Here is a 20,521-nt window from a genome sequence, read left to right as displayed (position 1 = left end):
GAACACCTGAATTGGCAGGTCCACCACTGGCACCCTGTGCTTTTCGCAGATGGGAGCAGGTTCACCCTGAGTACACGTGACAGACATGGAAGGGTCCGGAGAAGCCATTGAGAAAGTTTTGTTGCCTGCAACATCTTTCAGCATGACCGGTTTTGTAGTGGGTTAGGAATGGTCTTGGGAGGCATAACAATGGAGGGATGCACAGACCTCTACAGGCTAGAGAATGGCACCCTGAATGCGATTAGGTATCGGGAGGAAATCCTTGGACCCATTGTCAGACCCTACGCTGCTGCAGTGGGTCCTGGGTTCCCCCTGGTGCACAACAATGCCCGGCTACATGTGGCAAGAGCATGCAGCCAGTTCTTTGAGGATGAAGGAATTGCTACCATTTAATGGCCCCCCACACTCACCTAACCTAAATCCACTAGAACACATCTGGGACATTATGTTTCGGTCCGTCTGACATCGCCAGCTTGCACCTCAGTCTGTTCAGGAGCTCAGTAATGCCCTAGTCCAGATCTGGGAGGAATTACCCTAGGACACCGTCTCATTAGGAGCATGCCCCCATGTTGTCAGGCATGCATACAATCATGTGGGGGCCATACAAACTACTAAGTACCATTTTGAGTTGCTGCAATGAAATTTCAGGAAAATGTGTGTCTTTGAATTCAGCCCTCTGTAGGTTGATCATTTTCATTTCCATCAAACAATGTGTAATCCTTTCATTCCTAATTACCTAGTCCAAATCAGTATAGATATCCAGCATATTTTCCCCATTGAGATCTAATGTGTTTTCAGAGTGTTTTTTTTGAGCAGTGTATATTATTCAATATGGGAATATTGTCTTCCCCTCATGCCCAAAGTGTTTAGCCAATAGTGGAACTTTTTTCATATAATTTGGCACGGTCTAATTATATGGGCCTTTTAGTCTAATTTTGATTTTAGTCTGATTTTCACTTACTTACTGTTTATTCTTGGCTATTAGGGCATACTTGACCTCTGTTGGTGTTGCCATCTAAGTCAGGGAACACTGACCCATGTCTGGTGGGCTTGTCCCCTATCCACAGGTTCTGGGCCTTGGTTTTGGAATTGTATGCTAAGATCACAGATGTGACCATGCCAGCCAAACTCCCCTCGGGTTGTCTTGCTATCCGTCATTCTTGGATCTATTCGAAAACTTAAAAAGGGAATTCTGAGACATTTTCTAAAAGTGGATTTATTTCCTATTGAGCATCTGTAGGGCATCCTCAAACTGATGGTGGTGGAGCGCAAGGTCTCTAACATCCACCAGCTCCGTGATGTCACCATAGAGGAGTGGAAGAGGATGCCAGTGGCAAACTGTGAAGCTCTGGTGAACTCCATGCCCAAGAGGGTTAAGGCAGTGCTGGAAAATATTGTTGGACACATAAAATATTGACACTTCAGGCCCAATTTGGACATTTTCATTTAGGGGTGTACTCACTTTTGTTGCCAGTGGTTTAGACCAAAATGGCTGTGTGTTGAGTTATTTTGAGGGGACAGCAAATTTACACTGTTATAAAAGCTGTACACTCACTACTTTACATTGTAGCAAAGTGTCATTTCTTCAGTGTTGTCACATGAAAAGATGGCAAGCTGGCTCAGCTGCGCGAATCGCTGTACCTGTACGGCGATCCGCGGGAGCGATCCTGGGGGTTTGCACCCCCATTCGCCAGAGTGGAAGCTGATTCACGGGGACGGCGGCCGCGATTGCGGCCGGGCACACGCGGTTACTTGCCCTGGAGGGAGAACGATGGTATGCTGTTGTAAACACAGTGTTATAGCATATAACCCATGGTGGCTGTATGTGATTATATTTACTGTGCTGTACACATCATTTTATACTACGCATATATTCTTTTCAGTTTTGGCACCCAGATCCAGGTATATATGTATATTTGGATGCATATTTTTATTACCATTCTTTAACTAGTCATGGGCTGCTTTGATATTGTAGCTTGGGTACACCAGCTGTGGGGTGACTGGTCAGTTCTTTTTTTGCTCGCCCAGGGAGACAACTGCATGTGCATTTCATTATCTGGACGAGGTGATTGTGCTATTTTTATGGATGCAACTTTCTTCATATGATGTGTTAATATTGCATGTTTCATTTTTGCACCAATTATAATTCATTATATTTTTTTATTTATGTAGTGAAACCTGATTCTTTCCCTTTTTTGTGTGTCCTGAGGAAGCTCACCAGCGAAACGCATTGACACACAGGGGCTCATTCACTCAATACCATGTAACAATACTACTGCATAGAATTTTCTGGCTTATGTTGGCCATTTATTTTGCATATGTGTTTAAGAGCCGGTTCACATAGGCGCGACCCGACTTGCCGGGGCGACCTGTGAAGTCGCGGTGCACAGCTCGCACCGCGACCTCGGAGCGGCAGGCACGGACTTCATATCATTGAAGTTAATGCAGGTCACTCCAGGTCGCCCCAAAGTAGCTCAGGACCCTTTTTCTAAGTCGGAGCGACTTGTGTCGCTCCTATTTGAATGGGTTCTGTGCTAATCTATGGCAGGCGACCCGTGGCGACTTGTCAGGCGACCAGGTCGCCTGACAAGTCGCTCCAGTGTGAACCGGCTCTAACTGACACTTGTTCTCTACGTATCTTTTTTAGATTTTGTTTACAAATAAAATTATGGATTTTATGAAAACAATGTGCTCTATGTTGCCTAAGTCCATCCAAATGCTTTTTCTTTTGTCTTAAGTGGTAATTGAATTGGATTGGATTTTATAAAAGGGTACTTACTTTATTAATGTTGAGGAAGATTAGGGTTAATGTACTAAATAAGGCAAATAGGCTGTTAAGTTTGCAGTGGAAGTTGCATTTGCAAAGGGAATTTTTCTCAAGGCTTAGTGAATGTTGAATTTGTTGTGAATGTAAAGTTTCAATTTGCAAAGCATATCCAATCAGGTGCAAGGAAAATAAACGAAAGCCCTCTTATTTGCACACAATTGGATGAAGTTAGCAGAGCTTCATCTCATTCACTAAGATCTAGGGTAATTACCCTTGCAAAATACAACGTCCCTTGCAAAATGAACATTGCATTTTCCTTTAGTAAATCAACTTGTTTGTTACAGGTATATTTGACCTGTGAATGTCTAATGTCAATCAGAAATGGTGGCATAACACAGACAGATTATATAGCTTTTGCAGAGTATAGTGTAGTATGCTTTTCAAAAACATGTTAAATTTCCAGTACGATCTGTACATCTTTTCACACAAAAAGCCCCAAAATGACTTAACGCCCTAAGTGCTCAAAATTTTAGCAGCCACCACAAAAGCAAGTGATATTTTCTTATAAACACGCCTAAATCTCTCACTTTACTCCATTCTCTAACTCCTTTCCCCTATTTCTTTTTAACAAGAGCAAAATTTGCCGCACTAATTTTCAGTTGTCACATAATTAACTGTTCTTTCGACCCTGTTCTCTCAGAACTTCAGAACTTTTGCTTCTCCTAACTAATAAATGCTTTAAAGCATCCAATTAATCCCACTTTCTGAAGACATATTGCACTCCTCCCTACAGCATAGTCTAATTACCCCTAGACTTAAGAAATTCTCACTTGACCCCACTAGTCTGTGTGATCTACTGTGTGACTCATCTCAGCACTACCCTTATCGCTAAACTCCTTAGGAGACTAGTATAAAACCATATGACCTATTTTCTCTTTTTTGAAAAAAAAAAAAAAAAAAATCTGTGCTATGCATTTTGCACTTGCACTATCCATACTTTAACAAAACCAAACAATGAAGCTTGTTCATTGCAAAGACATGTATTTTATGATATACCTGAAAACTTACAATGCATAAACACGGCCACAAATATTTAATTATGTTTCACTAATAAAAGTCTGAATACTTTCTTTTTCTTTATTTTCTTTACTAACCCAACTGCTCTTACAAATGCGATTTTCCTCATCAATTAAAACAAACTGTTCAGATCAGTACAGGTACAGGTTCCAGGGCCGTCTTTAATATTGATTGGACCCTGGGCAAATATTTTCTTGGGCCCTCCCAAAACCACTTATTACCTATTTGCAGGCAGTGCGGGCTCAAGGGGCAGCTACTTTGGGCCCCACAACAATGACTGGACCCAGGGCAGCTGCTCCTTTTGCCCTGTGTTGAAGATGGCCCTGACAGGTTCCAGTCTCATTCTATGTATGCACCTCCCTGTGTCTATGTGAGCACAATGTCATACACTTTTTCGACATTTTTCAAAATCAGGATTACAACCAAAAATAAGTATAAGTGGCAGATGTCTAGGGGGGAACCTCTGAGATTACAGGTACAAATACCTACACCCAGCAATAAATCTGTAATTTTTCATTTTGAACATAGATATGCCTTAAAGTGATTGTAAATTAAAAAAAAAAAAATAGCAAACATGGTATACTTACTGCTCTGTGCAATTGTATTGCACAGAACAGCCCTGAACCTCCTCTTCTGGAGTCCCCCATCAGCAACCTTGGCTCCTCCTCTTCTCCACAAGTCTCCATAACAAGTCGATTGCTATAGGGGCACTCAAGTGAGCCTGATCCTGAGCCATGCTGGATGCATCCATAGACACACACAGCGTGGCTTGGGCCTGCCCCCTGATCCCTCCTCACAAGAGCGCTGGATCGAAAGTGGTGTCAGATAAGTGTTTAGGGGCGGGGGGAGGCACAGACACATGAAGGTTTTTTACCTTAATGCAGAAAATGCATTAAGGTAAAAAAACCTTTTTGCCTTTGGAAAAAATGTTTGCTGTGGTTAAACAGTGAAAAGTAGCGCCACCAAAAAAAGGTAGCATTTTTCAGATAATGGAGAGCTGATGGAATTTTTAAGGGAATAGAGACATTTTTCCACTGTAAATTAACTGCCAACTTTAAAGCAGAACTTTGCTTTTTTAATCAACATTGATTTTTTTTATCCTTATGCTGCTAGCATTAGTAAATGGAAAGGAAAATAAATTATATTTTCTTTTTTTTTTAACTTTTTTTTACATTTTAGTTACACTTCGGATACTTCCTGGTTTCTAGGCCTGGGCAAATGATGTTATACATCCCGTGAGTCTTCAGTTGGGGAAGATGGCAGGAGGGGTTTTCTCAGCTAAGCACATCCTCCTGCCTGAGCTAAGGGCAAATTGCTCCAGGGGAACTGCTACATGAATAATCTGCCCTTATGCAATATGGTCACGGCCAGAAATTCTAGGGGGTGTTTTTCAAAGTGATTTCTTAGCAAAATAAAGCATGGTGACTTGGATAGATGGGTGAATGGTTTTAATTAGCCTTTGTAACTACATGCAGGTTTCAATTACAGAATGACCTCTGAGATTTCAAGCTGAATGTTTGGGTTGATTTCTCAAACAGAAGTAGGATACTTGTCCCTGCTGTGTCACATTTTTTGCCTATGCCCCAGGAATATATTTTTGGGATTTGTCAAATAATATTTCTGACAATTTTTCCAAACCTACCTATTTTTCCAAACCTAAGTATCCATTTAAGTCCTAATGCTGTAGGGAGTCTTTCGTGGAAGGTCCCTTTATCACATCATAAAATTGATAATTGGACAGTGAAGGAAAAACAGCTTACTAACAGCTTACTAATGAGATTCCCCCTCTGTTCACTCTGCTTTTTCCTTATATCTGCATGTTCACTATCAGGACATGTGCATTATAGCAGTGCCTAATTGCCTTCCAGTGCTGTCCCTCATTCGTCGTTAATCTCTAAGTGATATTTTAAAGTGGGTTCCCATATCAAGACAATTTTCAGTTACTTACAAATAATACAATTAATTTTTAAATTTAACACATAAATACATCCATTTTTGCTTTTTATATCTGCTTGGATCTCAGCTTTTAAGCCTAAGTGCAGCCAAAATAAAAACTAGAAAAATCAGCATAAGGGACATGAAAAAAATCAGCACAAGGGACAGTACAATGGACAGTATGATGTGTTCCTTGTGCTGATGCCTCTTCTGTCAGTTGAAATCCTCCTCCATGTCACCCCCCCCCCCCCGCCTGCCATCAGCGTTGGGTGAGATAATAGTTAAGATAACTAAAGTGCTGTCATCAAAGTGCCAGACTACGCCTGCCCTTTCCACCCAGCTGCTCTACAGCTTCTATGAATGAAACAGGATCTTCAGTACCTTGAAAAAGTATTCATACCCCTTGATTTTTTTTCCACATTTTGTCTTGTTACAACTAAACATGTAATTGTTTTCTTTGAGATTCTATGAGATAGACCAATACAAAGTGGCACATAATTGTAAAGTGGAAGAAAAATGATAAATGTTTTTCAAAATTCTTTACAAATTCATATTGGAAAATTGTGGCGTGCATTTGTATTCAACCCTGCTTTAAACTTCTTCACAACTTTATCCCTGACCTGTCTGGTGTGTTCCCTGGCCTTCCTGATGCTGTTTGCTCACTAAGGTTCTCTAGGTGACTTCTGAAGGTAACTGGTTCCACTAGATTTTAATTAGGGGTATCAGAGTAAGCGCCGGTTCACATAGGAGCGACGCTACTTTCAGGGGCGACCTCCGAGATCGCGGTGCGAGCAGCGCGCCGCGGCCTCGGAGCGGCCGCCACGGACTTCATAATATTAAAGTCTATGGCGGTCGCCTCCTGGTCGCCCCAAAGAAGCTCCGGACCCTTTTTCTAGGTCGGAGCGACTTGTGTCATTCCTATTAGAACGGGTCCGCAGCTTCCCTATGGGAGGCGACCTGCGGCGACCTGTGAGGCGACCAGGTCGCCTCACAGGTCGCCCTAGTGTGAACCGGGGCTCAAGGGGGCATAATAAAAATACACACCACACTTTTAAGATATTTATTTGTAAACAATTTTGAAAACCATTTATCATTTTCTTTTCGCTTCACAATTATGTGCCACTTTGTGTTGGTCTGTCACATAAAATCCCAATAAAATACATTTACATTTTTAGTTGTAACATGAAAAATTTGGAAAATTTAAAGGGGTATGAATACTTTTTTAAGCCACTGTAAAAGTAGAGAATGGACAGATAATCAATAGGTTTGCCCCCTCCTTTCACAGATAGTGTTTTATTTATAGAAGCTATAGTATAAGGCGAGGTTCACACTGCTCCGACATGAAAGTCGGATGACTTTGATCCGACTTTGCTCTATGATTTCATGTTCAATTTGTGATGTCACCGACCCATCATGCCCAGGCAGGGACATCACAAGGGTGCGGGGCCTTTGGATGATGATACCGGATGGCCATGCCCCATGGCCATATAAGAAATTTCAGACACCAAAGCTAAAACAACAGCAGGAGCTAGCATCGGAAGAAGACATCAGGGGAGGGAGAAGAACCAGAGGAAGAGGACAGCGGAGGGGGAAGAGCCAGAGGTAGAACCAGAGGAAGAAGACATCAGCGGAGAGAGAAGAACCAGAGGGAGAAGACATCAGCAGAGAAAGAAGACATGTTGGAGCTACAATGGGGGGACATTCTTCATTTTTATTAAAGGAATCGTCAAAAACCTGTGTACTGTTTTTATTTATTTTTAACACTTTTTGGGTGAATGAGTAGGGGTACAATGTACCCCATACTCATTCACATGGGGGGGGTCCAGGATCTGGGGCTTCCAGATTCTGATAAGCCCCCTGCCCACAGATCCTCACAACCACCACTCAGGGTTGTTGGGAAGAGGCCCTTGTCCCAATCAACATGGGGACCAAGTGCTTTGGGGTGGGTGGCACAGAGCCTCCCTACCCCAAAACACCCACCCCCCCATGTTAAGGGCATGTGGCCTAGTACGGTCCAGGGGTGGCCGCCTGCTCATTCCCCCCCTTTTCTGACCCAACAAGCCGTTTTTTTTTTATATTTTGCCGTGGGGTTCCCCTTCCAGATCCTCAGAGCACAAGTCGCATACAAGTCAAATTAGTTAAGATGATGATCCGACCTTGATCTGACTTCAATGATATTGAATGGGCTGAAAATGGACTACAGTCAGACCAAAGTAGTGCAGGAATCATTTTCAAAGTTGAACCTACTTGTGTCAGACCAGTTAAGATGACTTTCATAGCGAACCATTGATTTATACACATCATGCGACACGTGCTCTCAAAGTCAGAGCGTATGTTGCACCCGTGTGAACCGGACCTCACATAGCTTTATTGAATGATGCAGCTGGGCAGAAAAGGTCTCTTGGTTCTATTAACCCGTGCTGCACCAAAAGATTATGACAGCAGGAGTGGGGGGGGCATTAACAGAAGAAATTTCAACTAAAAGAACCATCCACAAGGGACACATCCTACTCACTATACGTTATATCCCTTGTGATTAATCTGTTTTTTACTTTGGCGGCACTTAGGCTTTAAAGGGTACTTTCACAGGAAAAAATATAGCAAAAAAAATGCAGGATATATAATTATGACAGCCCATTCTGTAATTTTATGTTATTAAAAACTACCTTTCATTTTTAATTGCAAAACTCAATGCAATATGGCAATCTGGAGGCATTTTGTACACAGATGGTGTATGAACTGCCCTAAGAAATGTAATTTTCTGCTTGTGTGATTGGCTCAATGATTTTCCTAGAAGTCTGCACTAAGATACAAGTTAGATTTTAGGTATCCCCTGCAACAAAAATGTCATTTTTGGTGAGATGCTCCTAAGGTGTTAATCACTTCTAAAGGGATGCGGACCCTGCCATACTACTCATTAGAGCACCGCAAGTCCATCAGCTGATTAATAATTTAAAAAAGTCACTCCCATTCAGAATCAATATTCAAGAGACATAGAAGAACAAACTGCTTTTACTTCATAGCAATAACAGAAATCTGCAACAACGTTTTGCTCCTTTCACATGGGCTTTGCGCCCAACGGAGTCCGTTCTGCTCAGCAGGGAGATCGATCTGCCAATCCCCACTGAGCAGGTGGATGACAGCTCTGTCTCCGCTCTGTGTGCAGAGACAGAGCTGTCAGATCCCCGCTCTCCTCTATGGGAAGATCGGATGAGAAAGGACCGCCTGTCCGTTCTCATCCAATCCCATTCGATCTGATCCTCTAGACGGATGGAAAATAGGGTTTCCATCCGTCCGGATTTCATGGACAGGATTGGAATCGGATAGCAGCGGGTGTCAGTGGAGATGTCTCTGCTGACATCCGCTGCTCCATAGGGCTGCATGGAGCATCTGATCCGGTCCGCCTGAAAAACTGACAGGCAGATCGGATCAGAAAGCCCATGTGAAAGGGGCCTTTGTTAAAATCTCTGCAATGTACATCGATCATCCAGAGGGGATTGTTTTTGTCACAACAAAAGTGGAGTTGCTTTCTAAGGTCTCCATTTTTCCTATTCCACTAACACAGTTTGGGGGCAATATAAAAGTCTGAAACAAAAACCCCAACTTGTTTTGGAGGACAGGGATAACTACCATATTATTTAATGTATGCGGGAATGCTGCAAATATACAGCGTGTTCCTGCATTACATCCGCACAACAGACAGTTCACACTGCCATATGCGATATGCTGGGTGTGTCAATTCAAGGTTAACGACACCCCCAGATCAGATTGCATATCGCAGTTTGCACAGAATCTGATCACACTAGTGTGAACCACCATGCGATCCGATTCTGCTGCGGACCAAAAAAAAGGGTCCTGTGCGTGTTTCAGTGCGATTGCGGTGAAAATTCAGCCATACAAACTGTATGGCTGAATTTGCACCGCACAGAGATCGCATGTAATTTTAGGAGCAGTGCGCTCCGAATTACATGCAATCTCTGTGATCGCACAAATTTGAACCGGCACTTAGTTGTATTACATAATACATTTTTCTCGTTCATGTAACAATCATGTACAATTCAATATCATTCAATACCAAGCTAAAAATCGACTTACCATCAAAGATATCAAACTCATCATACTGTTTTTCACTCAGAAAGTATTCCACAGACAGTGTCACGTTATACCCAGCCTCAACTTTTATAATCCAGGAACAGGTCTGGAACTGGGGGTATGTACCAGGATAACTTTGACTTAGAATAACTCCAGTTGAATCCGTTAGGATCTCATTGGTTGGACAGAGTACTGCAAAAAAAGAAGAAAGAATATGTAGTATAAACAGCATTGCAAACATAGCCTAGAAAATCATGGTGAATTGTAAGAGAATAAGAGAAGAGAACCAGTTTGTTCATTTGACAGAGGCCCTAAAATGTATCTCTTTCTATATATACTTGTAATTAAGTGTGATATATCTGTATGTACAGTAAATCTTGGAATACACCTTAATGTTTAGAATTACAGATGTTACTAGAATAATGATTAGAAACAGAATCTCACCTTCACAAGTGGGAGGAGAATCCTCAAACTGTAGGTGTGTCCCCAGTCGGCAAATTAAGATTTCAGGCCCTAATAAAGTAAATCCTGGGAGGCATTTGTAGCGCACAATGTCACCTAGGGAACATACACAGAATGAACGATATATAATGAGATATAACTGTACTTCAAAAGATACAACAATTTAATGATGTATGCTTACTTACCATATTGTATTAGGCTATTAATAATATTTGTTAGAAAGTTGGTAACTCAAGAAGAAATGATAAAAAAAAAAAAACACATTTCGTATCATATGTTCGTGTGTGATATGTTCATTTGTGATAATAATATAATATCCTTAGAGGCTCTTTGTGGTAAGAAGTAACTGAAAGGGACTTGTTAACAAGCAGCACCATATTGTCAGCATTACTTTGAAAAAGAAAAAAAATCACCTTAATATTTTTATAACCATCCAAATTCAGGCACCATGACTTATCCTAAATAATAAAACATATGTTGTATTTGCATTTGGTGGTGAGTGACTACATTTCTTGTTGCATTAAGTCAGTGTTTCTCAACCTTTTTTCAGTCAAGGCACCCTTTAAAAATTACGGACAGTCTGGAGGCACCCCATTCTAAAATGTTAAAACTATTTTATTCGTTTTGCATAACACAGCAACATCCAAATGAGTAGGAAACCCAGGGTTGGAAGTAATTTATTTTTCCATAGGAAATACACTTTTTCAAACTGGTCCTGACTAGTATTTCAATGTTTCTCTTCTCCCTCAATTTTTCTACATCACTTAGCTAAGGTGCCTTCAAGAAGTTTGTAATGGTGCCCAATGAAACCTATGGCTTTGTGTGAGGCAGCTTTAAAGAAAAAAATTTAAATTTTATTTTCCCAAGTGGTAAACATTTTAATATAAACTTTAGTTTACAGTATTTAAACTTTTTATCACCAATTTGATAATAAATGGATCCATGTTTAAATGTTATCTACCATTTCTTCATGTGTTTCTCCAGCACAGCAGAATATGAAATAACAGCATGTGATAGTAAAAAGAAAATACAAAAAACAGGCACAGAATACATCAACGTTTTGGTTATCAATACACAGGTTCTGAAACTTTCAGTGTGTAGATTATTGTCATAGCGGATAAAATAATGATTATTGCTAGATTTAGCTACTGCTTTCTTTGTTGCACCAACAGAGTGGAAAGGATCCACAGCATGGTTGAAGTCTGGGGTCCCAAATGTTTTTTTTTTATTTATATAAACGTTTTATTGAGAAAAATATAAACAGAACAATATCAACAAGTAGCGAGATAGCAAGGCCAAGTGATACAAAGTGAGACAACTGAATACAACAGAGAGCATCGTACATTGTACCCAAATCCCTGTGTCATTAAAACAGGCAAGTAGAGCTTAACACTAAAAGGCAGCTTTATCCACAAGACAGCTTGTATAGAATTTTGGGAACATTTTTAAACATTTTGCCAGGGCACCCCTAAAGAAATCTCAAGGCACCCTAGGGTGCCTTGGCACCCTGGTTGATAAAGGCTGCAATAAGTAATGTGTTGTGACTATCACATTTTTACACTCTCACTGTACCATATTTTTGCTAATAATTTGTAAGACACTGTCACCTTTCCATTTACGTTTTAGATAAAATGACAGTGCCTCCTAATAGACAACCCCCTAACCCCACAACCCCTAATAGACAAATCCCTAACCCCACAAGGTATATTCACCGATCCATGTTCACTTGCAACCTCCCAACTGCAGAAGTCCACTTCAGTTAAGCTCTGACATTGGATGGTGACAGAAATTACCTAGGTATATGAAAGGCTTTGAGTCTAGTGATTGATCACATGCTCCCCCACATCCAGAAGCATTGTGCTACAAGGGCTTCAATAAGGGCGAGGTGGCAAGTAAACCAGATGGGTGGAATGCCAAGAAAAATAAAATGTTACTTTGCCCTGAATAGGTAAGTGAGAGTGTCTGTTTAAAAAGTAAGGTATTTGGGTTAGCCAAGTGGGAGCTCACAGTGGCCTACTACAATGGATCAGGCATTGTGTCTGTTACATCACAGATTACATTGTAAAAATATGCAGTAAATCATAATTGCTACATAACATTGATAAAAACAGGTAGCAGAGCTTGCATTTGTAAGGAGCAAATATAGCTGCCTCATATACAATTATGAATTATACAAATAAACAAGGTTTTTAAAACATTAATACATATTCAACATATTATTTACATGGAATTTGTCTATTTTAAATCTATGTGCTTATGAAAAATAATTAAATGACTATATTTTTCCTTTAAAGCTGAACTCAAGGTATGCTCCAAATTGCTTACTTACATTGGTCCAACTTGAACCGATGTATTTATGCATATCTCATACCTGAGGGACGGAGATACTAGAGTGATCATTGCAATCTTCTGGGTGTATTTGCCTTAAGTAAATGATCCCCCTTGTGTTCATTAAAAAAACTTCTGGGATTTTGTGTGAATGGCAGCAGTGACAAGTGAGCAACTCCTGCGGTCCACATGTAGTTGGGCAGACATTTGTCACTGGACCCAAAATCTCATGATGGTCATTATAGTAGCACTGTCTACTACAGCAATTTTCAGCTTCCATATTGGACCCTCAGGTATGAGATATGTATTTTTACATTGGTCCAAGCTGGACTAATGTAAATATGCAAACAAGATCATAGCTGGAGTGTTGTTACATGTTGTTTAAAAATTACAGCTGGAATTGTACAAATTGCAATTTATTTAATTTATTGTAAAAGCGCTCTTTTGTATACACTGTTGTATGCATTAATGCTCTGAGAATTATGCAAAGGCAAAACTAAAGCAAATACTCAAGCAAAATGATATTGCAAATGTAACCAAACAAATGCTTTACATACACTATTCTGTATTAGGAAGTACTCACCCATTAGAAACTCTTCACTGCCAGAAAGAACCTCTCCATTTGGCACTGTAGTCGGGGGTTTGCATTTCCTAAGTCGATAGCCTGTCACAGGAACATTGATTCCAAAGCAAAGCCAAAGAAACAATTAAGTGCTGACTTAATAGTGTAACACTCAACTTCATTTTATAGAACACAGTCTATACATTGCCAAACAGACAAAAGTAAATATAAACTACTGTGCAAAAGTTCTAGGCAGACGTATGTGCAAAAATGCTGTATATTAAGAATGGAAGAATACAAGTGTTATAAGTTTATTTTTAGCAAATAACAAAATGAAAAGTTAATGGACAGAAGAAGAATCCAAATCAACACCCTTTGCCTTCAAAAGAGCATCAATATTTCTGGGTAGACTTTCACTTAGTTTTTAAAGGAACTCAGGGGGTAGGTTGTGACAAACATCTTGGAGAACTAACTATAGATCTTCTGTGGATGTAGGCTGCCTCAGATCCATCTATCTGTTCATAAAATCCTTAAAGGATTTAAAGATGTTGAGATCAGGGCTCTGTGGAAGCCAAACCATCATTTTCAGGACTCTTTCTTCTTTATGCCACAGATAGTTCCTAATGACATGCAGCCCCAAACTTGCAAGGAACCTACACCATGCTTCAATGGAGACATGCATTATTATACTACTCTCTAGCCCTTTGGGAAACAAACTGTCTCCTGATACAGCCAAATATTTAAAATTTTAACTCATCAGTCCAGAGTACCTGCTCACGTTTTTCTGGACCCCAGTTCCAATGTTTTTGTGTAAAGTTGAGTTGCTTAGCCTTGTTTCCATGTTGGAAGTATGGCTTTTTGTCCACAATTCTTCCATGAAGACCACTTCTGGGGAGACTTTGGTGGACAGTAGGCAGGTATACCTGGATCCCACTGGTTTCCACTAGTTCTGTGCTCACAGAACTGCTAGAGCATCTTCTGATGTTGAAGAGAAGTAAGCATGATTTGTCTTTCATCTGCAATATGCATCTACAGTCCTCAGCGTTGCCCGTTTATTTGTGCCTCAGTGCTTGAACAACACATCTTGAAACCCCAGTCTGCTTTGAAATCTTTGCCTTGGAGAGACCTTGCCAATGCAGTATAACTACCTTGTGTCTTAACCACTTGCCGACTGCCTAACGCCGATCTACGTCGGCAGTCAGCCCCTCACAGGCAAAGTGACGTAGGGCTACGTCACTAGCTTGTGAGGGTCTAGGGAGCGAGCGCGCGCCCCCGGAGGCGCGCTCCCGCTCCCGCGTGGTCACTGACCCCCCCGCGCGTGTGACCAGCGAACCCGATGTCCGCCGGTCACTCGGCGATCGGCGGGGGAGAGGGAGAATGTCAGGCAGCTTGTGTAAACAAGCTGCCTGTCATTCTCCTCGCTGTAAAGACACTGATAAAACGGATCTAGTATGTAGATCCGTTGATCAGTGTCCTTACAGCTCAAGCCACAGCCAATCACAGTAGAAAGCATGCCCCTAGGGATACACACAGCCCCTCCCTCCCAAATAAAGTTAACCCCTTCACAACCAGTGTATTTTTACAGTAACAGTGCATATGTATAGCACTGATTACTGTAGAAATGTCACTGGTAACCCCAAAAGTGTCACAAATGTCAGTCAAGGGTCCGATCTGTCCGCCCCAATGTCGCAGTACCGCAAAAAAAATCGCAGATCGCCGCCATTACGCGTTAAAAAAAACAACAACAAAAATGACAAAAATCTTTCCCTTTGTTAGTAAACGCGATAACTTTTGCGCAAACCAATCAAAATACGCCTTTTGCGATTTTTTTTTACCAAACATATGTAGCATAAAACAAATTGGCCGAAAATTTTAAAAAATTTTGATTTTTACTTTTTTTTGGGGGGAATTTCATATAAAAAAATGTGAAAAATATTGTTATTTTTGCAAAATTGACGCTCTTTTTTTGTTTATAGCGCGTGATCAAAAAAATCGCACAGGTGATCAAATACCACCAAAAGAAAGCTCTGTTTGTGGGAAAAAAAGGACGTCAAATTCGTTTAGGTACAGCGTCGCACGACTGCGCAATTGTCCGTTAAAGTCACGCAGTGCCGAATCGCAAAATACCCCCTGGTCAGGAAGGGGGTAAAATCTTCCGGGGCTTAAGTGGTTAATGCTGTGCTCAGTCTTGCCATGGTGTAAGACCTTTGACAAGAAACGGTCTTCCACAGCCTCACATTAGTAGCAGAGTTTGGCTGTTCCTCACCCAGTTATAAGCCGCCTGAACAGCTGTTCCTGTTTCAGTTAATGACTCTGTTTCAACCTACATATGGAACTGATAATCATTATCACCTGCTTGGTTACTTGATTAATTATACACCTGACTTTAATGTTACAAAATCCCTGATTTTGTGCAAATGTACAAAGTGTTCAAGTGTAAGAATTAATGCTGGTTTGAAGCCAAAGCATAGTTACACCAAATATCGATTTGATTTCAATTTTATTTCTGTTTACTCACTTTGCATTTTGTAAATTGATTCAAAATAAATAATTAAAATATCTATTTTTAAAAGCATACTTACTTTACAGCATTTTTGCACATCTGCCTACAGCTTTTGCACAGTACTGTATAAAGACAGAAACTGAGAGACAGGAAGAAAGAAGGGGAAAAAGACAAAACCTTCATTTCAAGTACAACTGAAGGTTCCTATATGACAGTCTAAACAAATCACACATCCAGGTCATATGTGATGTACAAGCCTCATATGGTAAAAAAAAAAAAAAAAGGAAACCTTTTAGCTTCTCTGACTGAGCCAAATTCTCCTTCAATTGTGTCTGACATGCTCTCCCTCCCATATACTGCAGCTTACAGAGGGAGGGTTTCAGCATCAGAGGCAATGCTGTCAATTCAGAAAGCATTGGGCAGGGATAGACGTGGATAGGTGCTGAATGACAAGTTATAGATTTATGAATGAACAGTGACAATGCTGGTAGCTACACCACCTGCAACATCTTTTCATCTTACTGTAGTGCAATCAGGCAAGGCCTACACGTCAGGTGTCAACTCTACTCTGAATTCAGAAGCAGTGCAGCATCATTGCTACTCCATAAAAGGAAACTGTATAGGTAGACTTTGCTGGCAGGAATACCAGGTATTTGTGGGACTTTTCGGGAGGACTATGAGAAAACTGTAAGTGCAGATGCATGTGTAACTAAGTGCTGCAGAACTTACAGTATATTTTAATGGGAGACCTTAGTTCTGCTTTTTAAAAAAAAGGACACCTATATTAGATAGCAAACAACAGTATTTTGCCAATGCAAATCATACTTTTTAACTGACCATAGAAGTAGAGAGCGAAGATCCCTCCACTGGCTGCATTGCTGTGAAAGGTGATAAGGACCTGGTTGGATGAGCTCATGGTTGATCTTTTAGAGGAACTGCTAGAAAAAACTCCAAGCTGAGGATCTGACTGTTGAGGACCATCCCTGAAACACAGACAACAAAATAATGCAGTCAAAAACAGCAAAACTAGTTCACACCTTATGGTTATGAAGCAGGATAAGCAGCAGCAATTTAGGCACTTTCTCTAGTATTCAAACCCTAGCTACCTATTGTTTCTATGGGTCCTACACAGAAAGGGGGGAATCCCAGCCATGGGCAGACAACAAGGAAGCTCTTCAGCATGTAATGTAGTGTGAATGGGGACTAAGAAGGAAAGCAGAAGGGTAATTATAACAAAGGCAAGGGTTGATGTTTCCAGAAGTAGTATTTAGAGACAATACCATTAAATTATATGCAAAGCCTAAACCTTTTTTGTATGTTTTGGATAAAGTAGTCAAACATTAGACCCTATGTTACGTTTTTACTGCTTTCTGTGTCCTGGCTGGGGGATTCACCAATTTGTTAAGGTGACCAATGTCACAGGGGCACAAAGTGATGGAAAATCCAAACTTTTAGAGCTGTCTCCAGAACAAGAGGTTAGGATATATCTTCCGTTGAGGGCCACTGTTCTAATGACAATTGTCTAAAGATAGCCATATACTGATCGAAATTTGCCTGGTCTAGCAGGGACTGGCCAAACTTCGATCAGTTTGGGGGTTCCCCCCCTCGACAGAATTTTATTTTGATTTGATTTCTGTCATATGGACATGTTGGAAAATGTTCCATTTACATTTTCCAGCTGATTGGCTGCAGCTGCTGATCATAGTATTCACATGTCCCAGCACCTTGTTTATGTGGATACGTAGATGGAAAAATCTGTTGCCCGTTGGCTACAAGAAAAAATAAAACTAACTGTATATGGCAAGCTTTAGAGGGGAATTCCCCTTGTTGTGTAAAGATTTCTTCACAGTTCCTATTGCTTCTCCAGTGAAAGAAATCACCCCCAATAGGACACAGTTTTTACCTTTCTCTACTATATCCAAAATGGCTATACATATACTTTTACTGTCTTTTTTTACCCTTTATAAATTTTTTGATATAGAAATCTGGAAATTATGCAATCATCCAACATCCCAATGAGGGAACTTCTGCACCTTGTAAAAATAACTAACAAGCAGAGCAGTGTTGGAGAAGTCGACACAGTACAAACCAGTGCACCTTTATAATAGAGAAGGAAGAAGTAATTTCCTAGGTATATGATCTAAAAAAAAACTGAGCTAAGTGCTAATGAACCATTAATAAAAAATAAGTCAACTGGATACAATAGCAGCACTCACAAGTATCCCCAATACCTCAGTGTACAGAAAATATTTAAATAAAAACTGTCGCACTATAATATCCTTTTATCCAAAAAAACATTGAATAATAAGTCCATCCATATAACAAGTGTCAGTAAAAATGTCCATTACTGTATGAAAAATCCACCGCTGCTCTTAACAGCACACCATTTTCCCATAAGTGCTCTGGACACCTCCACCATTCAGATGTGCTTACCAAATATTTAGACCCACCAAAGCCAAGGTCAAACACATTAATCACCCCGGCTGATTCAAAATAGCTCCACTGCCTTTAAGCTTCTGCTTTTATTTAAATAGGGACACTCTCCATCCATGCAAATTTTCCTTTCCTTGCCGACCAGTACTCAGGGGGAAGGCAAAGAAGGAAAAAGCCCCATAGTGCAGTAGGTTTGAATCAGTTTTATTAAAGACACTAAAAATATACTCACAAGCTTCCAGAAGCAAACAGCAAATCAAAATCAAATAAATCAAAACACTGGCAGTTGCCCACTGACCATGTGATGAGGGTTTGTGTTTTTTTTTTTAATAGTTTATTAGCACTTAACACAGTTTTTTCACAATATTCCTTAAGCTAGATAAGGACTGGAAATTACTGGATTCCTACCTAGGAAATTACTTCTTCCTTCTCTATTATAAAGGTGCCCTGCACAGCTCGCTTACTCCCTCCTGCTCTGAGCTAGGTGAGGGGGTGGAGACAGACAGAGAGGTTACAGCATGCAGCTCCAGCTCACCTGTTCTCCGTGCTTTGTCTTTAACAGCTACTGTAGAACAGGAAACTGGTTGCTCCTAATTAACAAAAGATATTGTGTCTCTTTTGTAATTAGCTTTTTTTATGTTTATAAGAGTGATGCAAGCATTATGCTTACATCACTCATTGTTATGTTCCCCAATTATGTGCATTTATCCCATAGCATGAATATCATAGTTCATAATGACAGATGCCCATAACAGGGTTTTGTGTGTAGAAGAAACAGGGTACTTATTGTTTCTCACGTGCCACAATAGCTACTGCTCATTTATTTTTACTAAACAACTTTTTAATACAAAGGATGGGGAGTTGTTTGGCAACCTAACAGAATTTGTTTCTCCTGTTTTGAAACGAATTTGGCTGATTTATCACAGATTGGGCTGTTTCCAAAAACAGCCAGTCAGGTTCCACCTTTCATTTTGAAAATGGCAAAATCCAAGCAGGAAGCATGTATGGTTGCTATGGACAATAACTCCAACTTTGCATTTTTCCTTTCTCTAATTTTAATGAAGCAGCAGGCTAAAATATAATGGTTCAAACACCTGCATTTTAATAAGTTATCCTCAATGTAATAGTTTATACATTCAGAGTTTACTATGCCATTACATCTCCAATCTGTCAATACAAGTACTGCCTATTGGCTTTGGTTTTAATTGAATCTCATGCAATATGTTTCATGTCACAGTTCATCATGTGTAGTTATATACTGTTATCTTTTTCACAAAATGCTTTAGAAAAAGAAAAAATATGGACAAAAGTGATATTATGAGGGAAACAAAGAGAGACCTACTAGCATACACTGTTCGCTATGTACAATGTGATATAATAGAAGTGTGCATTAGAGAGAGAAGTTGCATGGCAGAAATGAGAATCTGAGCAGTACAATATTCCTCAGGTCAGAGGCACTGACAGTTTCTGAAAACTGAGCAATTTGTCAGTGTCAGGCAAGTCCCCCCCTCCCAGCCTCCTCCTGTCCTATCCTTACTATGCAGGCCTCCAGTGCTAGCGTTAGGGACACTTTGACAGTGTCCCCATCCTTTCCAATTAACTTCACTTGCTTTTTAAATTAGTGTTAACGAGCTGTCCTGCCACTATCCATCAGCAACCTTAAGGCCCGACCTTCACTAGAAAAAAACCCACAAGTATTTATCAGGCACAATGAGGTACTGCTTCACAGATAAAAAGGATATATATATATATATATATATATATATATATATACATACATTGGTTGGATTAGTTGCAACATAGAAATAATATAATAATAGCAAAAAACAAATTTACGATAACTTTCATCAATTACAAAATATTAATATTATTATTAATATTCAGGTTTTATATAGTGACAACAGTTTGCACAGTGCTTTACAATATAAAGGGAGACAGTACAGTTACATTATATAAAATAAAAGAGGGTTAAAAGGGCCCCGCTTGAAAGAACTTACAAACTAATAGGGTGGGGCAAGTGGTACAAAAGTTAACCAGTTCAATACCGGGCACTTTCATCCCCTTCCTGCCCAGGCCAATTTTCAGGTATCAGCACTGCCGCACTTTGAATGACAATTGCCCAGTCATGCAACACTGTACTCAAACTAAATTGTTAGCATTTTATAATTCTAAGGGTAGTGGTGCGCTTCAGGGATTGGCTCTAATGGATCTCTATTTGGGTTGGTGGCAGTGATGTGTACAATTCTTGCTTTCAAGGTGCTCCGCGTGATAAATATAATATTTTTAAATAATTAGGTGATAAAAGTGCAAATGTATTAATAAAATCAATCAATGTCGAGAATATCTTAAAATAAATAAATAT

At 40.1% G+C, this 20,521-nt stretch overlaps 1 protein-coding gene across 2 annotated transcripts in view; it reads right to left on the bottom strand.

Moving 5' to 3' along the window:
* Positions 1–20,521, bottom strand: part of CSMD2 (CUB and Sushi multiple domains 2) — a 1,446,274-nt gene that overhangs the window by 90,538 nt on the left and 1,335,215 nt on the right. For both annotated transcript variants that reach the window (XM_082247591.1, XM_082247592.1), the window contains 4 exons: positions 16,564–16,709; positions 13,245–13,325; positions 10,316–10,429; positions 9,875–10,063 (listed from right to left, as the gene is read on the bottom strand). In XM_082247591.1, coding sequence (XP_082103717.1) covers positions 9,875–10,063; positions 10,316–10,429; positions 13,245–13,325; positions 16,564–16,709 — 530 coding nt within the window. The remainder of the gene's footprint in view (positions 1–9,874; positions 10,064–10,315; positions 10,430–13,244; positions 13,326–16,563; positions 16,710–20,521) is intronic.

The sequence above is a fragment of the Pelophylax lessonae genome (genome assembly GCF_965119305.1).
Source record: "Pelophylax lessonae genome assembly, chromosome: 2".
Lineage (NCBI taxonomy): Eukaryota > Metazoa > Chordata > Amphibia > Anura > Ranidae > Pelophylax > Pelophylax lessonae.
The sequence above is the reverse complement of the archived record's forward strand: the minus strand, read 5'-3'. Positions and strand labels throughout refer to the sequence as shown.